General features: G+C 39.7%; 2 protein-coding genes across 2 annotated transcripts; both read right to left on the reverse strand.

Annotated features, from left to right (window-relative positions):
* Nucleotides 1–2,946: 2,946 nt before the first annotated feature.
* On the reverse strand, nucleotides 2,947–7,987 carry LOC129096868 (gastrula zinc finger protein XlCGF57.1-like). Its single transcript, XM_054605550.1, has 2 exons — nucleotides 7,698–7,987; nucleotides 2,947–5,779 (listed from the first exon to the last, which is right to left on the reverse strand). The coding sequence occupies exons 1-2, from the start codon at nucleotides 7,888–7,890 to the stop codon at nucleotides 4,260–4,262; spliced, it is 1,713 nt and encodes a 570-aa protein (XP_054461525.1). The 5' UTR covers nucleotides 7,891–7,987; the 3' UTR covers nucleotides 2,947–4,259.
* A 3,438-nt stretch (nucleotides 7,988–11,425) lies between these two features.
* On the reverse strand, nucleotides 11,426–20,036 carry LOC129096851 (zinc finger protein ZFP2-like). The gene is made up of 3 exons (XM_054605531.1): nucleotides 19,557–20,036; nucleotides 17,782–18,225; nucleotides 11,426–14,222 (listed from the first exon to the last, which is right to left on the reverse strand). The coding sequence occupies exons 1-3, from the start codon at nucleotides 19,747–19,749 to the stop codon at nucleotides 12,763–12,765; spliced, it is 2,097 nt and encodes a 698-aa protein (XP_054461506.1). The 5' UTR covers nucleotides 19,750–20,036; the 3' UTR covers nucleotides 11,426–12,762.
* Between the last annotated feature and the right edge of the window lie 2,951 nt (nucleotides 20,037–22,987).

Genomic DNA, 22,987 nt, shown 5'->3' on the forward strand with positions numbered 1-22,987 from the left:
ACTGAATGGTCTCTCCCCTGTGTGGACAGTTGAGTGTTTTCTCAGATTACTTTGTTGTGTGAAACTTTTACCACTGATGGAGCAACTGAAGGGTTTCTCCCCCGTGTGGATTCTTTCGTGCGTCTCAACCTCCCCTTTGCTTTTAAAAGTCTTTTTACAAACTGAGCAGGTGAAGGGTTTTTCTCCTGTATGAATTCTGAAGTGTGCGATCAAACCGGACCTTTTCCGGAAAGTTTTAGCACAAACAGAACAACTCAATGGTTTCACTCCTGATTGGTTTCCACTGTGTTTCTTTAGATGTCCTCCACAGTCCTCTCCATTATCTTCTGTTTCCATCTGTTCAGTTTGAATTTGATAAAGCTGTGAGGACTGAGCTTCCTCTTCATCATCTTCACTCTTCACAGGGACAGAAGTGAGTGAGAACTTGATATCAGCCTCCTCCAGCCCTTGAAGCTGCCCTTCCTTCTGACTGATCCAGAATTCCTCATTTTCAAATTTAATGTGTGGGGGCTCCGGGTCCTCCTGGTGCTCTTCTTTAACAACCAACAGCTGCTGGACGTCTGTGGAGAATAATGAAATACATACACATGTCTTAGGAATCAGTATTTCATTAAACTTATTCATGAACCATTAGTTAATAGGTCAAAACACCTCAACCAACTACAACAGTCAAATCCAGCTTTAACATTAATGCAGAGTTTCCGCCGGGCCCAAGCATTAGGGAATTTTCTAAATGTATTTTCTGAGAAGGTTTTTGTTATTGTTGAGAAAATACAACTAAAACTTACAATGCTGTTTCAGTACCGAAGTGGTTGAAACATAATAAAAGTAGCAGGAAAACAAACCAGAAAAAGAAACAAAAACAGTAAATGGACTATTTCTAGTCTACATGTCAACATACACTGAAGGCAGAAGCTTCTATGCAAGATGCCAAACTGCCCAATAGCCCAATAACTATAACCTCAGTCATAATTAAATTAAATACAAAGCCGTGTTGGTACAAAAGTCTAGGTTTTTCTGTCTGATACTAGTAGCCGTTGGTTCAATGGGAACAGAAACAGGGTCCTACAATGAATTGTAAAAGGACAAGAAGTATTCTTGTTTAGTATTATCTATTTTTTTCCAAGAATATAACCGACCCTTCCTTTAGGTAGATTATCTGAATACACTTATTAAAGTGATAATAAAACAATGAAACGGAACCAACCTGCTCTGTGTAACCGAAGCTGAGGGTTGAAAACAGCGTCCAGGAGTTTCCGTTGTCGCTCGTTCTCCTCTTTAGAACGAGAAAGTTCCTCCTCGTGCTCTGCTATCGTTCTTTCAAACAGCTCAAATATCTCTTCAGCAGCTGCAGTGAGTCTCTGGTTGACTAAAGATCTCAGTATTTGTGCTTTAGACATTTTTACTTTTCCTCCAGACAAACTCTCACCTGCGCTGTGTTGCTTAAGTTAGCGTCCGTCTCCGTCTATTAGCACGCTAAGCTGGGCTCCGTGCTTCAGCCCGCTTGTGTCTGATGAACTGTGCGGCGGAAAGAGAAGGACTCACGGGGGACAGACCGGTCTACAGCGGAACAAACCTCTTCTTTTTGCCTTGGTGAATTGCTTCCGGTATCGCTTCTTCTTCTACTACTAATAATACTTAAACTTCTTCTTCTACTACTACTATTCATACTTAGACTTATTCTTATTATTCTTTATGTTAATGGAGAACTACAAACCATTAATGTGAATGCATCTATCTACTGTACCGTAGTGTGTGTATCAGGGCTTTATGACAGATTTATTTCATAATTCTATTATATATATTATTGTATAATAATACTAATTATATAATATATTTATATATTATATAATTATATAATAATACTAATATATACATATATATATTAGTTATATTATATATCATTTTATAATAATACTAATATATATATACATTTATATATATATATATATATATATTAGTTATATTATATATATTTATATAATTATATAATAATACTAATATATATATAATATTATTATATATGGTTACATTCAGTTACATTATGATGCGTTCAGGCTCTGTTCAGTGAAAATGAGTACTGGTCGAAGGTAAATATAACGTTATGATATGTTCACATGTAATCTCGTAAAATGTAGTTTTTGTGAGAAACTTGAATTAAACGTCTGTTTGAGGAGATTTTTTTACAGCAACATAAATGGATATTAGAGATGAATTATGAGCTGTGTAAAGAAAACTCTAAGAAGAGTATAATACATCATTAAAACTACTAATGACAAGATTTGTTTTAACCATAAAAATACAATCTTTTATTTGCTCATCATTTGAATTGTGTGTTTTTCTGAAGAAAAAAAACCCTTTAAATTACTATAACAAAGTAAAATGATAATATTTTGTATTTTTTAAGGTTTACTGACTTCAGAGCGGTGGTGACCAGAAAAAAATGTCTGTATTCTTTTCGACCAGCTGCTATAATCAAACAAAAAGGGTTCTGTATCTGACAATATGGATCATCAATGATCATCAATATGTATCAGTGGATAAAAAGTGTGACATGGGATCTCTAAAAAATATATTTGGCCCCTTTTTTCTTTTGTGCTGATCCGATCTGAACCGTGAGTTTTATCATTCAGTCAACTAGAAAAAGATGATAAATGAAAAATAGTGTGATTCTGTTCTTTCTCACATGATAATTCCTGTGTTTGATACAATGCAGCATTTTCCTAAATGAATGCCCCTCCCTCCTTCAGTCCCTCAGCCTTTTGTCAATTTAAGTTAATCGTCACTAATTTGGAAACAAAAGGCTCAAAACATTTCTCAACACAAGGACCAAATAAGTTGATTCTGAAGCAGTTTGTTGAACACTCGGGTGTTATCTTTAAAATGAGAAGAGAATAAAGAAACATGGAATTAATGAGGATGCGCTTTCAGTTCTTGTGTTGCCTTTATTAAAGTCATCTGTTTAAAATATGTGTAATATTATAATTCATATTTCATAACATTTTCAGAGCTCTTCAGAGAAACCAAATTCAAAATATAATGGGAGTTTGTTTCCCGCTTCCTTTAAGTTTCAAATGGAAGATAGAAGCTTGGGTCTCTGCGTATAAATCTAATATTTCATCTATTTCTGTTGATGTTTTGTCTTTAGGTAAAGTAAATGTTCACGTTATTATTAGACAGTTTAACGTACAAGAGAACTTCCACCTGTGGAGATGTGTCCATAGACGGTTCCATGAATCTCATCACATTTCAATATACAGTCATGATGTATAAATAAATAAGAGTATTAGTGTCAGGAAACATATTCACTTTTCTATGTAGTAAATATGTTCCAAAGATAATATAAAAGCATTTAAAAGTACATGACATTATCATATAAAATCAGATCAGACTTGTCAAACATCAACTTATCACCAGATAAACACACTCAATTATCAACTCCTGTGCAAAAAGGAAATAAAAGCAGTTAAGCAGCCTTAACTTACATGCTACGTCACATAGTGGTATGAGTGATGCTGAAGGGTTATGGGAAATGGGTCCCAGCAGACCAGAGGTACCTGAGCCTGGAGCTCTGCAACAGAACACTATTGGGAACCGGTTCTAAATTAGAAAAACAGGGAGTATTGATGCAGTCTGGAGGTAAAGGTTCTGCTATCGGTACTTCATCGGTTCCATAGTCAGATGGCCTCGTCTCAAACGTCCTCTCTCTGTCTCTTTGTGCTTTACTCGGACACACACACCGACTCCGGCTCAGTACAGTGAGACTCACATCATGGCAGAGAGAACACAAAGAACCAAAGTGGTTCTACATTTTCCTCCAGTAGAAGCTGAGAACTCTCGTTGTCTCAAACTCAATAAAACCCTTACAAGTTAAGGGAGGAAACAGCAGCAGTTTATCACAGCATCTGGACAACAAGCAGAACATCAGTCTGCAGAAATGATCAGTGTTCTACTGTTTGGAGATCAGCCGTCCATCCTCGTCCACTGCAGGTAACGTTAGTTTGATCAGAAGAACAGGATCATCAATGAAAGATAATAATTTAGCTAATTATTTAGCTGTGAAAAATTTGAAAGATATTGGAACTCAGTTGATGTGACACAAACACTGCAATTGATTAGTTTCTCCCGTGTGGAATGCCCCATGCTGTGTCATAGTTGCTCTTTCTGTAAACTTTTTACTACAAACAGTGGAAATAAATGTTTCTTCCCCCCTGTAACTGATTCAAATTTTGCATAAAAATGTACGACAAACAGAGGAACTAAAGGGGGCTTTCTTCTGTATGACTTTTCATGTGTACCTTTAGATCTGCCTTGCGCACAAATCTTTTATCACAAACAGAGCAACTGAAAGGTTTTTCTCCCGTGTGGATTATCATGTGCGACTGTAAACTTCTACTATGTGTAAAAGATATCTTACAAACTGAGCAGCAGTAAGGCTTTTCTCCTGTGTGAGTTCTCATGTGTTTCTTCAGATCTCCACCGTCAATGAAACCTTTCTCGCACAGAGAGCAGCTGAAAGGTTTCTCTCCTGTGTGGATTTTCATGTGTCTCTTCAGATGTCCATTTTCAATGAAACCTTTGCTACACATTGGGCAACTGAAAGGTTTCTCTCCTGTGTGAGTTATCATGTGTCTCTTCAGAGCTCCACTCTTGCCAAATGTTTTCCCACAATCAGAGCAGCTGAATGGTTTTTCTCCTATGTGAGTCATCTTGTGTCTATTTAGCTCAAGACTCTCACTGAATTCTTTACCACACACTGAGCAGCTGACAGGTTTTTCTCCTGTGTGAGTTCTCATGTGTCTCTTCAGCTCTCGACTCACAATGAAACCTTTTCCACAGACTGAGCAGCTGAAAGGTTTCTCTCCTGTGTGAGTTACCATGTGTCTCTTTAGCTCTCCACTAATCATGCAAGCCTTACCACACACTGAGCAGCTGAAAGGTTTCTCTCCTGTATGAATTCTCATGTGTCTTTTCAGATCTCCACTACTACTGAATCCTTTACCGCACACCGAGCAGCTGAAAGGTTTCTCTCCTGTATGAGTTCTTATGTGTCTCTTCAGATCTCCACTTTCAATAAAACCTCTTCCACACACTGAGCAGCTGAAAGGTTTCTCTCCTGTGTGAGTTCTCATGTGTCTCTGTAAATGCCTACTCTGTGTATAAGACTTCTCGCATACTGAGCAGCTGAAGGGTTTCTCTCCTGTATGACATTTGATGTGACTCTTCAGATTTCCCCTAAAGCCAAATGTTTTCCCACACATATCGCAGCTAAATGGTTTCTCACTTGTACTACATCGCATATCACTGACCGGAACATCATCATTTTTCAAAGAGTTTAAACCTGACTGAGGTTCTCTGGTTTCATTCCAATCATCACTGTGTTCAGTCTCAGATTCAGAAGAGTCTCCAGACTTGTCGCAAGTATGTGGACGTAACTTTGTATCTGGATCTGAGTTCCCATCTGGTTCTGGTCCTCCACAGTCCTCTCCATCAGCTTCTGTCTCCATGTGTTCTGTTTGTCTGTGATGAAGCTGTGAGGACTGAGCTGCTTCCTCCTCCTCCTCCTCCTCCTCCTCTTCTTCTTCTTCTTCTTCTTCTTCTTCACTCTTCACAGTTACAGGAGTGAATGAGAACTTGATATCAGCCTCCTCCAGTCCTTGAAGCTGCTCTCCCTCCTGACTGGTCCAGAGGTCCTCCTGTTCCTCTTTAATGTGTCGGGGCTCTGGTTCTTGCTGCTCAGGTAGAACCTCTTCTTTAACCACCAACAGCTGCTGGAAGTCTGCAGGGAAACAGAAAACACACACAGAGATGTTAGAGATTTTTTTTTTCTCATAAAGTGGTGGTTCGGGCATCAGTTCAGGATGCCTCCTTGACGCCTCCCTTTAGAGGTTTTCCTGGCAAGTCCATCTTGTAAGAGGCCTCGGGGTCGACCCAGAACATGCTGGAGAGATTAAATAACTTGTCTGGCCTGGGAACTCCTCTGGGTTTCCATGAAAGGAACTCGAAAATGTTGGTTGGGAGAGGGGCGTCTGGAAAACACTGGAAAATAACTTTAAGAGATGCTATGGCCATGTTATTACCATGGATACCCACGGCCGATTAGCAGTATTGGGCAAAAAAGATTGTTTTGTTGTTGTTTTGTTATACAAGGATATAAGGTAAGAGGTTATTTTTGTTGTCATTTTACAACAGGGTTGCAGATTGTAATCCCATTTTGCCACATAACAAAAACACAAAATGTGGAGGGTGGAGGATGAAAAGAAGCTGTTCTGAAGTCTGGTGGTACAGCAGGTGATACTTCTGTTTCTCTTTCTAGACAGCAGCAGGGTGAACAGGTTGTGGCTGTGTGGGTTTTGTCTTTTATTATCCTTTGAGCTCTTAGAAAGGCACCGCTTCTCACCAATATCACTGGTGCCCAGTAGATGGTTACCAAGGATGTTCTGGGTGTTTTATTCACCAACTGCATAGCTGTCCTGTCCTGGGCCGTGCACATCCCATATCAGTTTGTGATGATTTGCAATCAGGATGCTTTCTATTGCTCCTCTGTAAAAGTTAAATAAAACTTGGCAAGGTAAATTTGCTTGTTTATACATTTTACACAAGAAATACAGCTATTTCTGAGCTTCTTCACCAGGATGGAGAGGTGTGATGACCATGTCAGGTTATTTGTGATGCTGATTCCCAGGAACTTCAGCGAGGTCCAGTTAGAGAGAACATCCTCATGCAAAGGTCAGGAACATCACAATATTGTCTAACTTGCGCTATGATTTAGCACCATATACAAGTATAGCCTAGCAGTTGTATTAACATCTGTATGTTGTCAACAACTGAATAAAGAAAGTTTAATTGAATAACATCTCAACAATATGTATTGTACGATTTCAAGTTGAACTGAATGAATCATAAAAAATAAAGACTCCAGGTAAATATATATATATATAGTGTTTTTTTATACATAACAGAAAGCTTTTGAAAAATGTGACTCTTTAAATAAAGTATTTCATTTTAGAAAAAAATAACTTAATTGAATTGTCTTTTCCCTGCAGCTATAAATTAATTTCAATCAAGTGTGAAGTTATGTCAACCATAAGAGCCAATATATTATATTCTTCTACTAAAAATAGATTTTTTTTGTGCAGGGACTATCTGTGGTTATTGAAACCACTTGTTTCATCTTTATTCCCCTCTCCGTTAACATCATTGATGGGCAGTGAATGAATGTGTTAGGATTCTGATCATATTGGGCTCTTGTCTTCTTTCTGTATCTTCATTTCGGATGTGAGTGGGAACATTACTGCTTTTAATAATCACCACGGCCTCGTAACATATCGCATACATTGGTTTTGAACCATCAGTGGGAAGAGTTAACATGCAAGAGTCTGTTCATTTTTGGTTAAAGGATCTGGTTAAGCTGTCTAATGTTCTTTATTTGGAGCCTGCCTGTTTCCTGGAGCGCTGAAAGAGTGCTGTAAAGACTAGAAAAGCTGAGCAGGTGTAAATAGAAGAGCTCCGTCACAATGTATATCTTAAAGGAATGGACACAAATATTAAACTGTTCGGTTATTCGTTTGTTGTGAAGGTATTCGTTTAAATATTTTGGTATTCTGGTATTCTTTTTGGGGGGATTAAAACCATGCATACTTGACTAAACCTTCTAACCTGTGTTAACGTGGTTTGAACAGTGAAAGTCAACAAACCTGCTCTGTGTAACCGAAGCGGAGGGTTGAAAACAGCGTCCAGGAGTTTCCGTTGTCGCTCGTTCTCCTCTTTAGAACGAGAAAGTTCCTCCTCGTGCTCTGCTATCGTTCTTTCAAACAGCTCAAATATCTCTTCAGCAGCTGCAGTGAGTCGCTGGTTGACTAAAGATCTCAGTATTTGTGCTTTAGACATTTTAACACAACGACAGAAACGTATTCTTTACTCAAACTCCGTCAAAAACACCGTTTGTGTTGCTAACTTCTGTCCCCGTACGTCTGCTCCAGCTAGCATGCTAAGCTAACATCAATAGCTTTGTAGGCTACCGGGAGGTGAGTCAGAGGAAAAACATCCAGAAAAAAAAAGCTGAACAGCACAAAGTCCATTCAGACATGTTTATCCAGAGATACAGACTCTGATGGATCAGTACTGATGAAGTTAACTGATACTTTCTCAACACAACAGAGAAGCTCTGCTGTTTCTACTGACGTCAGACGCCATATTGCTAATGGCGGAACATCCGGTTCCGCTACAACTTGTAGGGAACCTACAAAGTAAAAGCGCTTAATCAAAAAAAACAAAAAACGGAAAAATACAAACCTCTACTTTTATTTTACATTACAGTTTGCACTCAGCTTAGTCAAAACCTATTAAATGTGACAGGAAGACATCCAACCTATATTATAAAAACAAATCCTTTCAAAACAATGAAAAAACAATGAGATTCAAAACAGGGACATCAGGGGGAAAGGTAAAAAGTTGCAACTTGGTGTTCAGTGTATACCTCAAGGACACTTCAGAAGGTGGACAGATGGAGCCGGGAATCAACCTGTCAGCCTTGTGGCTAGAAAATAGATAATATTATAATAATCTGTATTTATATAGCACATTTCATACAGACTATGTAGCTCAAAGTGCTGTACATTTAATAAATTAATAAAAACAGAAAACCTTACTTTTACAGAGTATGCTTTTTGCACCTACATTTTAAGTGCAATCAAAAAGATTCAGCAAATGAATTAATAATTGGAAACATTTAACATTTAAAGTGACAAATAATTAAACAGATAAATGAAAATAATAAAAGTGTTTAAATACATTAAAAGTTCCTTTGAAAGACAAATGTGGGACTCTGTGGAGTGCCCATAAAGTGCTGTTAAAAAAGAAAGGCTTTGCGAAATAGATATGTATTTTAAATGATGCTTGAAAATGTCAACAGAGGCTGCCTCTCTAATGTTTTCGTAAAGGCTTTTCCACAATTTTGAGAGTGAAAAAAGTTGTATCTCCAATTTTCTTTTTCGAGGGATTTTGAGGAGCTAGAAACCCAGCAATGGATCTAAGGGTCTAAGGGTTCATGAAGGAACATAGAGCAGCAGGGAGTCTTTGATGTAGGTCGGTCCAAAGCTTTTTAGAACTTTATAGACAAGTAAAAGCTCTTTAAAATCAATTATATAGGCTATAGGTAGCCAGTGCAGCATAGCTAAGACTGGAGTGATGTGTTCTCTCTTTTTTGGTCTTGTTAGCAGTCTGGCAGCAGAGTTTTTTAAAGAGTTGCTGCCTTTCAACAGATATTTAAGGAAGACCTGTAAAAAGTGTGATGCAGTAGTGTTATCTGTACTTGAGAAGAAGGGAGAAGGGAATTCATTTTTCAGCATCTCTCTTGAGAACTTTGTTCTATTTGTTCTGTATTATCAGAACATCCATAGTAGAGAAGAGATTATGTGCAGCGATGTCATTTAGAAAAACACAAAATACAAGCAAAATACGAGGCAAAGCTGGAGTTACAGGACTGCTTTGTCTGCACTGATTGGAGTGTTTTTGAGGCTGCTGCTACAGACCTGATGAGCTCACTGACACTGTGACATCTCACATCAGCTTTTGTGAGGACATGTGTGTGCAGACCAAAACCTTCTTCACATATAACGACAATAAACCCTGGTTTACCGCACAACTCAGGCAGCTTCGTCAAGCGTACTTGGCCTGGCGTAGGAGGCCTACAGTAGTAGGGACAGGATCCTGTACAACCAGGCCTGAAACACACTGACTAAGGAGATCAGAGTAGCAAAGAGGTGCTACACGGAAAAGTTGGAAAACAGGTTTTCAGCCAACGACCCTGCGTCAGTGTGGAGAGGCCTGCAGGAACTCACCAACTACAGGAGACCATCCCCCAACACTGTGGAGAATCGTCAACTGGCTAACGACTTGAATGTGTTCTACTGCAGGTTCGACAAGCCAACCTTCACAACCCCCAACTGCTCTGAGATCAATCAACCACCTACACCACCTGCCATCTCCTCACCTCTACCATCCGACCCCCCACCTGCACTGAGGATCTGCAAAGAGGATGTGAGTCGGCTCTTTCACAGACAGAAGATCAGGAAAGCACCCGACCCAGACGGTGTGTCACCCTCCTGCCTGAAAGTCTGTGCTGTACATATTATACATATACACATATACATATAGACATATACACATATACATATATACACATATACATACATATAATATAATACATATACATATATACAAGGCCACTACTGTTTGGTTTGTCCATTCTGGGCTTCTGTAGAAACATGGCGGACTCTGCCTCAAGCTTCCATTGTAGATATGAAGGACACTAAAACAGATGATTCTTGGTTTAAGGTGATTATACAGTCATTAAATTCTATTTATGAATACTACATTATATTGCTGCCAAAAAGCATCCTTAATCCCACCGACTGCTCCTTTAACTCACATTTCAATTCAGGACTTTCACTCATAAACAGTGGTGAAGAAGGTTCAGACCTTTTACTGCAGTAAAAGTACTTCTACCATCATAAGAGAAAATACTCCAATCAGACATTACCTGAGTAATCAATCACTTTCTGACCTCAACTCTTTTCCCTGCATGTTAACCTTTACGAGTATTAGAACGTGGTTTGATTTCACAGAATGATGAACCATCAGGAGACAGTGGACCTCACAGTTGACCCATATTGGACTGATGTCAGTGTTTGAACAGTGAGAGTGAACCAACCTGCTCTGTGTAACCAAAGCTGAGGGTTGAAAACAGCGTCCAGTAGTTTCCGTTGTCACTCGTTCTCCTCTTTTGAACGAGAAAGTTCCTCCTCGTGCTGGGATAAACGTATTCTTTACTCAAACTCCTTCAAAAACACAGTTAACTCTCCTTTAAACTCTGACTAGCGCTGTGTTCCTAACTTCCGTCCCCGTTGGTCTGTTTCTAGCTAGCATCATAAGCTAACTTCAATAGCTTTGTAGGCTATATGAGTCAGAGGAAAAACATCCAGAAAGAAAATTGAACAGCACAAAGTTAATTCAGACATGTTTATCCAGAGATACAGACTCTGATTGATCAGTACTGATGAAGCTAACTGATACCTACTCAAATAAAACTAAGAGACTCTGGGGTTTCTAACGTTAGGCACCATTCTTCTAAAGGAGCAACATCCGGTACCGCTGAAACTTGGTGGGTAACCTACAAAATAAAATCCCTCGAGTTTGTAAAAATAGTGTAATTATTTCTAAAGTCATTGCATTTATTCCCATGGCCTGTTACCTTGCATCTTCCTGTATGTAAAAGGTGTGGATTTGGCTTGGAAAAAGACAACTCAGTTGATTGTTTTCATACATTTTTTGCTTCTGCAGATGACAAAATTGAACTCATTAATTGCTTTCAGATCATCATTGTTTATTACAAATTATTGTTATACTATATAATAATTATTATGATAAATAATATGATATTACAGTATGTACTCAGCTCAGGATGCACAACACTAGACAATAGTTTTAAATTAGCCAAGAAAACATGTAACAATCGTCATAACACACTTGGGACTGGATGACTAAACAGGGACAACTGAATTTATAACATTACACAATGAAAAACACATATTTTCTGAGTCAATTGATAAACACATTGATTGCTTTCTGGTATTTTTTCTTCAATTCTGCTGCTAAACATGAAAATAACAGATTACACAAAGTATACCAAAATCTATGCAGTACTACATTGGTTATATGACCCCGAGCTGCCTGTAATATTACAAATGGCAAATATAAATCAGCATGACTTTTTTTAGTTTTAACGGTTATCAACACTATAAAGCCGGGTAACGTGATAATATTAACATTAAGGGACGTGCCTTAAATGCCACAGCCCTCCAATGAATTGAAACATTAACAGCCGTGCGTGTGACCCTGTGACCAGAGGAGCTATGTTGTCAAGGTCCGTAGCTCCTGGTAGGCTTTCCCAAGGCAAAGTGGTCCCAGAGGGGCGGACAGATTAAGGATTCACTGACTATATATATAAATAAGCCAGAAAATGACCAGAAATGGGAATCCAAGGACCCTTTCTAGACCCAACCTGGACGGGGAGCTTGCTGGTGAGGGTCTGGTGGCCGGGACATGAGACCAGAGGTTGGAACAGGAACAACTCAAAAAATTTACATTGATCTGCTGCCCTGTGGGCCAACCACGCAATGATAGGAATCGATGTTGGGTTCATCGTGAGCTGGGCGGCAGGCAAAGACAGGGACCCGGGTGTGCCGTCTCGTGGCTTCACAGACTGACTCTAGTCTCTGACTGTTGTTTGTGTACCAAAAGTAAAAGTATACTGACTATACTGAATGGCCCATTTCAAAGTACAAGTACAACTAAATGAGTCACAGTGCACCAAATTAATGCATTCAAGTTTAAAATTAACAACATTTTCTTCCAGGTAAGCATTCCCCTGGACCCCTCTAGAAACCCCAGACTAACTGGAAAATCAAAACTGAATTAATATAACTTATGAAACTAAAGCCAATACTAAGCTCCCTGCCAATGTTACGAGGTGTCACCTTAATCAAAGCATGAATCTCTCAGAGAAATCAAGGGTTTACTATATCACTAATCACAAAGAATCAATATGTGATGCTCTCAAATTGAAAGAACACACTCTTGAGTAAATAAAGAGTAAAAGCTCCATAGTTGCTCCCCTGTGTTTCGCCATGTGGTTTGTCAGATTTAGCTTCTATGTAACACCTTTATTACAAACTGAACCACTAAACATTATGTGTAACTTCAGAGCTGACATGGCTTTAAACTTTCATCACAAACTGAGCGGCGGTAAGGTTTTTCTCCTGTGTGGATTCTCATGTGTGAAGTTAAAGCTCCACTCTGTGCAAAAGATTTGTTGCAAACTGAGCAGCTGTAAGGTTTCTCTCCTGTGTGGATTCTCATGTGTTTCTTCAGGGCTCCTGTTTCAAAGAAATCTTTACCACAAACTGAGCAGCGGAAAAGTTTTTCTCCTGTGTGGATTCTCATGTGTAAAGTTAAAGTTCCACTCTGTGAAAAACCTTTACCACACTCTGAGCAGCTGTAAGGTTTTTCTCCTGTGTGAATTCTAATGTGGTTCTTCAGGGTTCCTTTATCAATGAAACCTTTACCACACTCTGAGCAGCTGAAAGGTTTCTCTCCCCTGTGAGCTTTCAAGTGCATCTGTAAATGATGACTCACTCTAAAAGGTTTCTTGCAAACTGAGCAGCTGTAAGGTTTCTCTCCTGTGTGAGTTCTGATGTGTTTCTTCAGGGATCCTTTATCAATGTAACTTTTACCACACTCTGAGCAGCTGTAAGGTTTTTCTCCTGTGTGGATTCTCATGTGTGTCTGTAAACAATGACTCCGTTTAAAGGATTTCTTGCAAACTGAGCAGCTGTAAGGTTTTTCTTCTGTGTGAATTCTATTGTGGGCCTTAAGGGCTCCTTTATCAATAAAACCTTTACCACACTCTGAGCAGCTGTAAGGTTTTTCTCCCGTGTGAGCTTTGAAGTGCCTCTGTAAATCATGATTCCGTCTGAAAGATTTCTTGCAAACTGAGCAGCTGTAAGGTTTTTCTCCTGTGTGGATTCTCATGTGTAAATTTAAAGTTCCATTCCGTGGAAATGTTTTATTACAGACTGAGCAGCTGTAAGGTCTCTCTCCTGTGTGGATTATCATGTGTTTCTTCAGAGCTCCACGGGTGCCAAATGTTTTCTCACAATCAGAGCATCTAAACTGTTTCCCACCAGTCCCACATCTTGAATCACTGACAGGGACTTCATCATTTTTCAAAGAGTTTGAACCTGACTGAGGTTCTCTGGTCTCCTTCCAATCCTCACTGTCATCAGTCTCGGATTCAGAAGAGTCTCCAGTCTTCTCATCAGGATCTGGTTCTTGATGTCTATCTGGATCTGAGTTCCTGTCTGGTTCTGGTCCTCCACAGTCCTCTCCATCAGCTTCTGTTTCCATCTGTTCAGTTTGTCTTTGATGAAGCTGTGAGGACCGAGCTTCCTCTTCATCTTCTTCTCTCTTCAGAGGAGTGAATGAGAACTTGGTATCAGCCTCCTCCAGTCCTGGGAGCTGTTCTCCCTCCTGACTGGTCCAGAGTTCCTCATGTTCCTCTTTAATGTGTGGGGGCTCTGGGTCCTCCTGGCCCAGACTGGAGCTCCACTCCTGCTGCTCAGGGGTAACCTCTTCTTTAACCACCAACAGCTGCTGGACATCTGCAGGAAAACAGTCAACACACATTAATCGATACAGAGAGATTTTTCACATATTAGCTAATTAACTAAACCAATATCACTTTGTGAGTTCAGCACATATCAAGATGGCGCTGCGGATAGCAGCCTCGGTACTGCGCTCTCTAGTACTTTCTCTGTTTTTGTTTATTTGTCTAGTCTCCAGCTCTGCCTCTCTGATCACAATCAGCAGAGAGGAACTAAAACCGGAAAGTTTTACAGAGCTTTTAGTTGGAGGAGCACGGCTCTCTACGGGAAATGCCAGGGTACGCCGACGGGGGAAGCGAGCAGGAGCGATATTTGAACTGCGTCAGCGGGGATTCCGAACTGCGCTCCCGTCAATCGATCTGACAAATTCCGCTTTCTGGCCAACAAGATGGATGAACTGCGTCTCCTGAACAGAGCAAACATGGACTTTTGCAGATCCCCCGCCCTGTGCTTCACTGAAACCTGGCTTGGTGAGCACATCCCGGACAGCACACTACATCTGCCAGGCTTCTAACTCCTCCGAGCACCCCGCGAAATCGTGCCATCAGGAAAAACAAGGGGAGGCGAAATCTGCTTCTATATTAACGAAGGTTGGTGTACAGATGTCACAGTGTTGAAGAAATCATGCAGTCCTCTTTTAAAAACCCTCTTCATAGTCTGCAAACCATTTCATTAACCGCAGGAGTTTTCCTCATTCATTCTGGTTGGTATTTACTTCCCATCTCAGGCCTGTGTTAGTGAGGCTCTACAATACCTGGCTGCCCAGATAACTAACATAGAGCATAAACACCCAGACTCCCTTCTCATAGTTCTTGGGGACTTTAACAGAGCAAACCTCAGCAAAGAACTGCCAAAATACAGACAGTATATAAAGTGTCCCACCAGGGACAAAAACACACTGGACCACTGCTACACTGTACTAAAGGACGCCTATCGCTCTGTCCCCCGTGCAGCCTTGGGACTATCTGATCATTGTCTGGTCCAACTTTTCTCGACCTACAGGCAGAAACTAAAATCCGCAAAGCCTGTGATCAAGACTGTGAGGAGATGGACCAATGAGACAAAGCTGGAGTTACAGGCCTGCTTTGATTGCACTGATTGGAGTGTTTTTGAGGCTGCTGCTACAGACCTGATGAGCTCACTGACACTGTGACTTACATCAGCTTTTGTGAGGACATGTGTGTGCCGACCAAAACCTTCTTCACATATAACAACAATAAACCCTGGTTTACTGCACAACTCAGGCAGCTTTGTCAGGCCAAGGAGGAGGCCTACAGTATTGGGGACAGGATCCTGTACAACCAGGCCAGAAACACACTGACTAAGGAGATCAGAGTAGCAAAGAGGTGCTACACTGAAAACTTGGAAAGGGGGTTCTCAGCCAATGATCCTGTCTCAGTGTGGAGAGGCCTGCAGGAACTCACCAACTACAGGAGACCATCCCCCAACACTGTGGAGAACCATCGACTGGCTAACGACCTGAATTTCTTCTACTGCAGGTTTGAAAAACCAACCTTCACACCCCCCAACTGCTCTGAGATCAATCAACTACCTACACCACCTGCAATCTCCTCACCTCTCCCATCCCATCCGACCCCCCCACCAGTACTGAGGATCTGCGAAGAGGATGTGAGTCGGCTCTTTCACAGACAGAAGACCAGGAAGGCACCCGGCCCAGATGGTGTGTCACCCTCCTGCCTGAAAGTCCTACGTTTTAGGATTAAATGACTACAGGCCAGTCACCCTGACGTCCGTGGTCATGAAATCCTTTGAGAAACGGGTGTTGACCCACCTGACGGCCATCACAGGCCCCCTGCTGGACCTCCTGCAGTTGGCCTACCGGGCAAACAGGTTGGTGGATGATTCAGTCAACATGGATGATTCAGTCAACATGACTACTTGCTACAACACATGACTACAACACCTCGACTCCCTAGAGTCATACGTCAGGGTTCTGTTTGTGAACTTCAGCTCGGCGTTCAACACCATCATCCCAGTAACACTCCGTTCCAAACTCTCCCAGCTAACTGTGCCAGCCCCCACCTGTCAGTGGATCACTAACTTCCTGACAGACAGGAGCAGGTGAGGCTGGTAAAAATCACAACCATCACCCGGACTATCAGCAACGGCGTCCGCACTGATCTTCTCCCTCTAGACCAACGACTGCACCTCAGGTGACCCATCTGTTAAACTCCTGAAGTTTGCAGACGACACAACTGTGATCGGCCTCAACCGGGACGGTGATGAGTCTGCATACAGACGTGAGGTTGAACAGCTGGCTCTCTGGTGTGGTCAGAACAACCTGGAGCTGAACAAGCCCCCCCAACACTGCCCCCCCCTCACCATACTCAACAGCACTGTGTCGGCTGTGGAGACCTTCAGGTTCCTGGGATCCACTATGCGCCAGCTCAGGAAGTACAACCGGCCTCAGGAGCTGCTGATTCAGTTTTATTCCGCCATCATCCAGTCTGTTCTCTGCTGTTCCATCACTGTCTGGTTTGGATCGGCCACCAAACAGGACAGGAACAGACTGCAATGGACTGTCAGGTCTGCAGAGAGACTCATTGGTGCCAGACTGCCCTCAATACAGGACTTGTACCTCTCAAGAATCAGGAAACGGGCAGGAAACATCTCTGCAGACCCATCACAACCCGGACACAACCAGTTCCAACTCATCCCATCTGGTAGGCGCTACAGAGCACTGTACGCCAAAACAACCAGACACCAGAACAGCTTCTTTCCTGTGGCCGTCACTCTGATGAACAATCAATCAGTTATACTGCAATAGCACCTCCATTTTGCACTATTACTTCCATTTCATTGTTGTGTTTTTAAGTTCACATATGTGAACTTAAAAACACAACAATGAAATGGAATTAAAAGTTAAATGTTTATGCATCCCTTATCCTACTTTGTAGAGAGAGACATAAACTGTTAAGATATAACATATAATAGTTTATAAAACCTCCTCAAAGCCACAAACCGTGACTTCAAACGTCGTTTTATCGTCAGAACATCGACTAGTAAACAACAAGGTCATCAAAGCCTGTCATTTGATAGTCGATCGATGATCTAGACTGTTACTGTTTATTTTCTACCGGTGGCGTGATGAATCGTGGAAGAACGTGTGGTGACCTATATGACCAAATCAAGTAGTGAACGTGGGTGTCTTATTCATTGTAGTCAAGGGTCTCTGTTTATGCACTTCCAGACTAAATTGCAACCCTGGAGTTTTAAACTAAAACGGCTTCAGCTGCATTTTTTTTTTTTTTTCGTTTAGGTGTTAAGAAAAAAAATACCGAAGTAGTGTGGACGCCGGTTGTGAAATTTGCAAAAGAGAGTTTATATGCTAGCAACCTGCCACAATCCCAACCTGCTAACAAATAGCCATGTCATCGTTGGGAAAAAAGCAAACATCTAAGCTATAAAATCCATGCTGGTGTTATCAAAGAGAACAAACGTGAACTTTATTTAAATACTTTGTGCCATTTAGATGCCGAGAGAAGAAATCTGAGGGAGAAGAAACTGATTCACATATAGTGTTTAATAAACAAACCTGCTCTGTGTAACCGAAGCTGAGGTTTGAAAACAGCGTCCAGTAGTTTCCGTTGTCGCTCGTTCTCCTCTTTTGAACGAGAAAGTTCCTCCTCGTACTCTGCTATCGTTCTTTCAAACAGCCCAAATATCTCTTCAGCAGGCGCAGTTAGTCGCTGGTTGACTAAAGATCTCAGTATTTGTAATTCCATCTGTTCAGTTTGTCTTTGATGACGCTGTGTGGAGTGAGCTTCCTCTTCATCTACTTCTCTCTTAACAGGAGTGATTGAGAACTTGGTATCAGCCTCCTCCAGTCCTTGAAGCTGTTCTCCCTCCTGACTGGTCCAGAGTTCCTCCTGTTCCTCTTTAATGTGTGGGGGCTCTGGGTCCTCCTGGTCCAGACTGGAGCTCCACTCATGCTGCTCAGGGGGAACCTCTTCTTTAACCACCAACAGCTGCTGGACATCTGCATGAAAACAATCAACACACATTAATCGATACAGAGAGCTTTTTCTCATATAGCAAATGAACTGAAATATTAATTATCATCATAAACTATATCCGCTTAGCTAGTTCAGTATATATATCAAGATGGCGCCGCGGATGGCAGCCTCAGTACTGCGCTCTCTAGTACTTTTTCTGTTTATTAGTCTAGTCTCCAGCTCTCAGATCACATTCAGCAAAGAGGAACTCTTAAACTTCCGAAAATCCACCGGTCAAACTTTCACGTTTTTCATTGAACCGGAAAGTTTTACAGAGCTTTTAGTTGGAGGAGCACGGTCCTCTATGGGACTTGCCGGAGACGCCGACAAATAAAAATACATACATACATATGTATATATATATATATATATATAATATATATACATATATATATATATATATATATATATACATATATATATATATATATATATATATATATATATATATATATATATATATATACATATATATATATATATATATATATATATATATATATATATATATATATATATATATATATATATATATATATATATATATATACATACATACATATATATATATATATATATATATATATATATATATATATATATATATATATATATATATATACATACATACATATATATATGTATATATACATACATACATATATATATATATATATACATACATACATATATATATACATATATATACATACATACATACATACATACATACATATATATATATATACATACATATATACATATATACACATAAATACACCACTACGGTGGCCTTCATGTGAAGTAAAAACATGAAAGGCTGTCTCTAGAGCCAGTGTTTGGTTTGTCCGTTCTGGGCTTCTGTAGCAACATGGCGTCTCTGCCTCAAACTTCCATTGTAGATATGAAGGACACTAAAACAGATGATTCTTGGTTTAAGGTGATTATACAGTCATTAAAAGCTATTTATGAATACTACATTATATTGCTGCCAAAAAGCATCCTTAATCTCACCGACTGCTCCTTTAACTCACATTTCAATTCAGGACTTTCACTCATAAACAGTGGTGAAGAAGGTTCAGATCTTTACTGCAGTAAAAGTACTTCTACCAACATAAGAGAAAATACTCCACTCAGACATTACCTGAGTAATCAATCACTTTCTGACCTCAACTCTTTTCCCTGCATGTTAACCTTTACGAGTATTAGAACGTGGTTTGATTTAACAGAATGATGAACCATCAGGAGACAGTGGACCTCACAGTTGACCCATATTGGACTGATGTCAGTGTTTGAACAGTGGGAGAGAACAAACCTGCTTTTTGTAACCGAAGCTGAGGGTTGAAAACAGCGTCCAGGAGTTTCCGTTGTCGCTCGTTCTCCTCTTTAGAACGAGAAAGTTCCTCCTCGTGCTCTGCTATCGTTCTTTCAAACAGCTCAAATATCTCTTCAGCAGCTGCAGTGAGTCGCTGGTTGACTAAAGATCTCAGTATTTGTGCTTTAGACATTTTAACACAACGTAAGATACGTGTTCTTTACTCAAACTCCGTCAAAAACACCGTTTACTCTCCTTTAAACTCCGAATAGCGCTGTGTTGCTAACTTCCGCCCCCATTCGCTCTGTTTCCAGCCAGCATGCTAAGCTAACTTCATTAGCTTTGTAGGCTACCGGGAGATGAGTCAGAGGAAAAACATCCAGAAAATAATGTGAACAGCATGATGGATCAGTACTGATGAAGTTAACTGATACTTTCTCAACACAACAGAGAAGCTCTGCTGTTTCTACTGACGTCAGGCGCCATTTTGCTAATGGCGGAACATCCGGTTCCGCTGTAATTTGTTGGGCAACCTACAAAATAAAAGCACTTCATCTAAAAAGCGGAATTATGTGATATCATACTTTTTCTTAAAGTACGTACCTCTACATGTATTTAACATTACAGTTTGCACTCAGCTAAAATTGTGCATTACTCAACAGCTATTCAAATTGACAGGAAGATATTTAACCTAAATTATAACAAATCTTCTCAAAACCATAAAAAACATGAGAGTAAAAATAACAGGGACACCTGGGGGACAAAGTGAAAAGATGCAGTTTGGGGTTCAGAGTATTGCTCAAGGACTCTTCAGAAGGCTGACCAATAGAGCCGGGATTCGACCTGTCATCCTTCTGGTTAGAACATGGATGTATTATTAGAACATCCAAGGTAGAGAAGAGTTGACATGCAACGATGGCATTTCAAAATACAAAAAAAAACATTCAATAAAAATCACTTGTGGTGTATTGATGAGGCAGACACAGACGATGCTTTTATTCACTTTATTCAGCCCCATTCATTCATTCATTAACTGTAACCACTTATCCTGTTATTGTGCATCAATTCACATTTACAACACCTTGAGCAGGACCGTGTCTGCTGAGGTCCAAAGACATTATTGTGTCATTTCTACCATGCTTTAAAATAAAAATGTGATCAATGATATACAACAAATATCTACATATTAAACACAACTAATCAGAAGTTAATTAAAATGTATGTAATAAATCAAATGTATTTTTTTAAATAATAAATAAATAAATAGAAAACAGCTCCAAAAAGTAGCTTTTAGGAATACAGGCAGGTTCGACCTGTTATTTGGCAAGAACCTGTATTGATACTTACTTATTTAATATATATATATATATAGTTTTCTTTCTTTTTTCTTTTTTGCTTTCGCAAGTGACAATAGTATTACAGGGATAATGCCCTTTAGGGTGTCCATAATCAGGAGTTAATGGATTTTCGGAGACAACTGTATCGATGGTTATCTCAAAGATGTTGACCATATTTGAATAATTGGACCCCTTTGCTGTCCTAAGAGGGAAAATTATAGCTATATCCTCATAAAAAAAGAAAATAAGGAATATAATGCTTGAGGAATTGTACAACAAACTGAAGGAATTAGAATAAAAACAATAATTGAGTTTAGCACAAGATACATTGGGGAAAATTAGAAGAATTAGGAAGGAAATTAATAGTTTGACTACAGAAGAAATCAAGAGAAACTTAATATTTTTGAAAAAGAGAGATGGCAGAAAGTACAATTCATAGACTTAGGGATCCAAGAACAAAATTAATCAAAACAAACCAAGTGAGATTCGGGAAACTTTTGAAGTGTTTTACAAAAATCTATGGGGAGATGTAACCGAAATTGATATCGAGCAAAATTCTCTAAAGTTGCCACTTTAAACCAAGACCAAAATAGAAGGATGAAGGCAGATATAATATAAGAGGGACTAAGAACTGCTAAAACGGTTATACCACAGGATGGTATAAGGAATTAGAAAATCAGTTGATTCCTTTTATACTCCCCATCTGAACTGTGCTTTAAAACAGGCACAAAAGCCGCCTAGCTGGAAAGAAGCAAAAATGTCAGTTATACCGAAAGAAGTCATGGATAGAAAGTAATGTGGATCATTCAGACCAATATATAGATTATAGATTATTCACTTCCATCTTTGCCAAATGATACAAAACAATAAGAACAAAGCAATTATAAGCAGCGTAGATGCTGAAAATGCATTTGACTATGTTAACTGGTCTTCATAGCGTCATTCACAGATTTGGTTTATATGACAAAATTCGTAAAACTATACAGGCTTTATATAAAAATCCCACTGCCGGGATTAAAATCCATGGATATTTATCAATCAACTTCGATCTAGAAAGAGGTTTGAGACATGGTTGTGCGTGGTCACCGGTACTCTTCACATTATAGTTCGAGCCACTAGCTCAATACATCAGACAAAATTAAGATATAAGAGGAATAACAGTTGGTGATTAAAACCGCCCAGAACATCATTGGTACCCATCTACTGAGCATCAGTGATATTGGTAAGAAGAGGTGCCTGCAAAGAGCTCAAAGGATATCAATAAACAAAACCCACCCAGACACAACCTTTTGCCCTGCTATTGTCTGGAAAGAGATACAGAAGTATCAGCCGCCAAAACCTCCAGACTTCAAAACAGCTTCTCTCCTCTGGCTGTGAGACTTTTTAATTTATCTTCCACCCTCCATATATAATATTTTTTTGTTGTTATTCTTCTTTTCTATCCTATTTAGCAAATTGGGACTACATTCTAAATTTCGGTTTGCAACCCTGTCGTACAATGATTAATATAAAACCTTGTAACTTCTATGAATGATTATAATGAATTAATTTATTTACGGAGCAAGATCTCAGTATTTGAACTTTTCACACAGTGACAGAAACTTGTTCTATACTCAAAAACACAGTTTACTCTCCGTTAAACTCTGACTAGCGCAGTGTTGCTAACTTCCATCACAGCCAGTGTGTTTCAAGCTAGCATGCTAAGCTAACTTCACTAGCTTTCTAGGCTACCGGGAGATGAGTCAGAGGAAAAACATCCAGAAAAAAAGTGAACAGCACAAAGTCCATTCAGACAGGTTTATCCAGATACAGACTCTGACGGATCAGTACTGAAGAAGCTAACTGATACTTAAACAACAAAAACTGTTTCTACTGACGTCAGGCGCCATATTGCTAATGGAGGTGCATCCGGTTCCGCTTCCACTTGGTTGGTAACCTACAAAATAAGAGCCATCAAGTTTGAAAACATAATGTAATAATTTCTACAGTCTGTACATTATTCCAATCAAATATTACCTTCCTTCTTTTCCATATGTTACAGGTGTGGGTTGGCCTTGGAAAAAGACAACCCAGTTGATTGTTTTCATACGTTAA

Source organism: Anoplopoma fimbria, chromosome 10, assembly GCF_027596085.1.
Source record: "Anoplopoma fimbria isolate UVic2021 breed Golden Eagle Sablefish chromosome 10, Afim_UVic_2022, whole genome shotgun sequence".
In the NCBI taxonomy this organism is placed as follows: Eukaryota; Metazoa; Chordata; class Actinopteri; order Perciformes; family Anoplopomatidae; genus Anoplopoma; species Anoplopoma fimbria.

What these genes read in the sequence shown, in the direction of transcription:
- LOC129096868 (XM_054605550.1), bottom strand. Translation starts at nt 7,890, where the DNA reads ATGTCTAAAGCACAAATACTGAGATCTTTAGTCAACCAGCGACTCACT. An exon ending in GCTTCGGTTACACAGAGCAG is followed by an intron (nt 5,780 to 7,697) that starts GTTTGTTGACTT and finishes GTTTCCCTGCAG; the next exon opens with ACTTCCAGCAGCTGTTGGTG.
- LOC129096851 (XM_054605531.1), bottom strand. Translation starts at nt 19,749, where the DNA reads ATGTCTAAAGCACAAATACTGAGATCTTTAGTCAACCAGCGACTCACT. An exon ending in GCTTCGGTTACAAAAAGCAG is followed by an intron (nt 18,226 to 19,556) that starts GTTTGTTCTCTC and finishes GTTTTCATGCAG; the next exon opens with ATGTCCAGCAGCTGTTGGTG. An exon ending in GCTTCGGTTACACAGAGCAG is followed by an intron (nt 14,223 to 17,781) that starts GTTTGTTTATTA and finishes GTTTTCCTGCAG; the next exon opens with ATGTCCAGCAGCTGTTGGTG.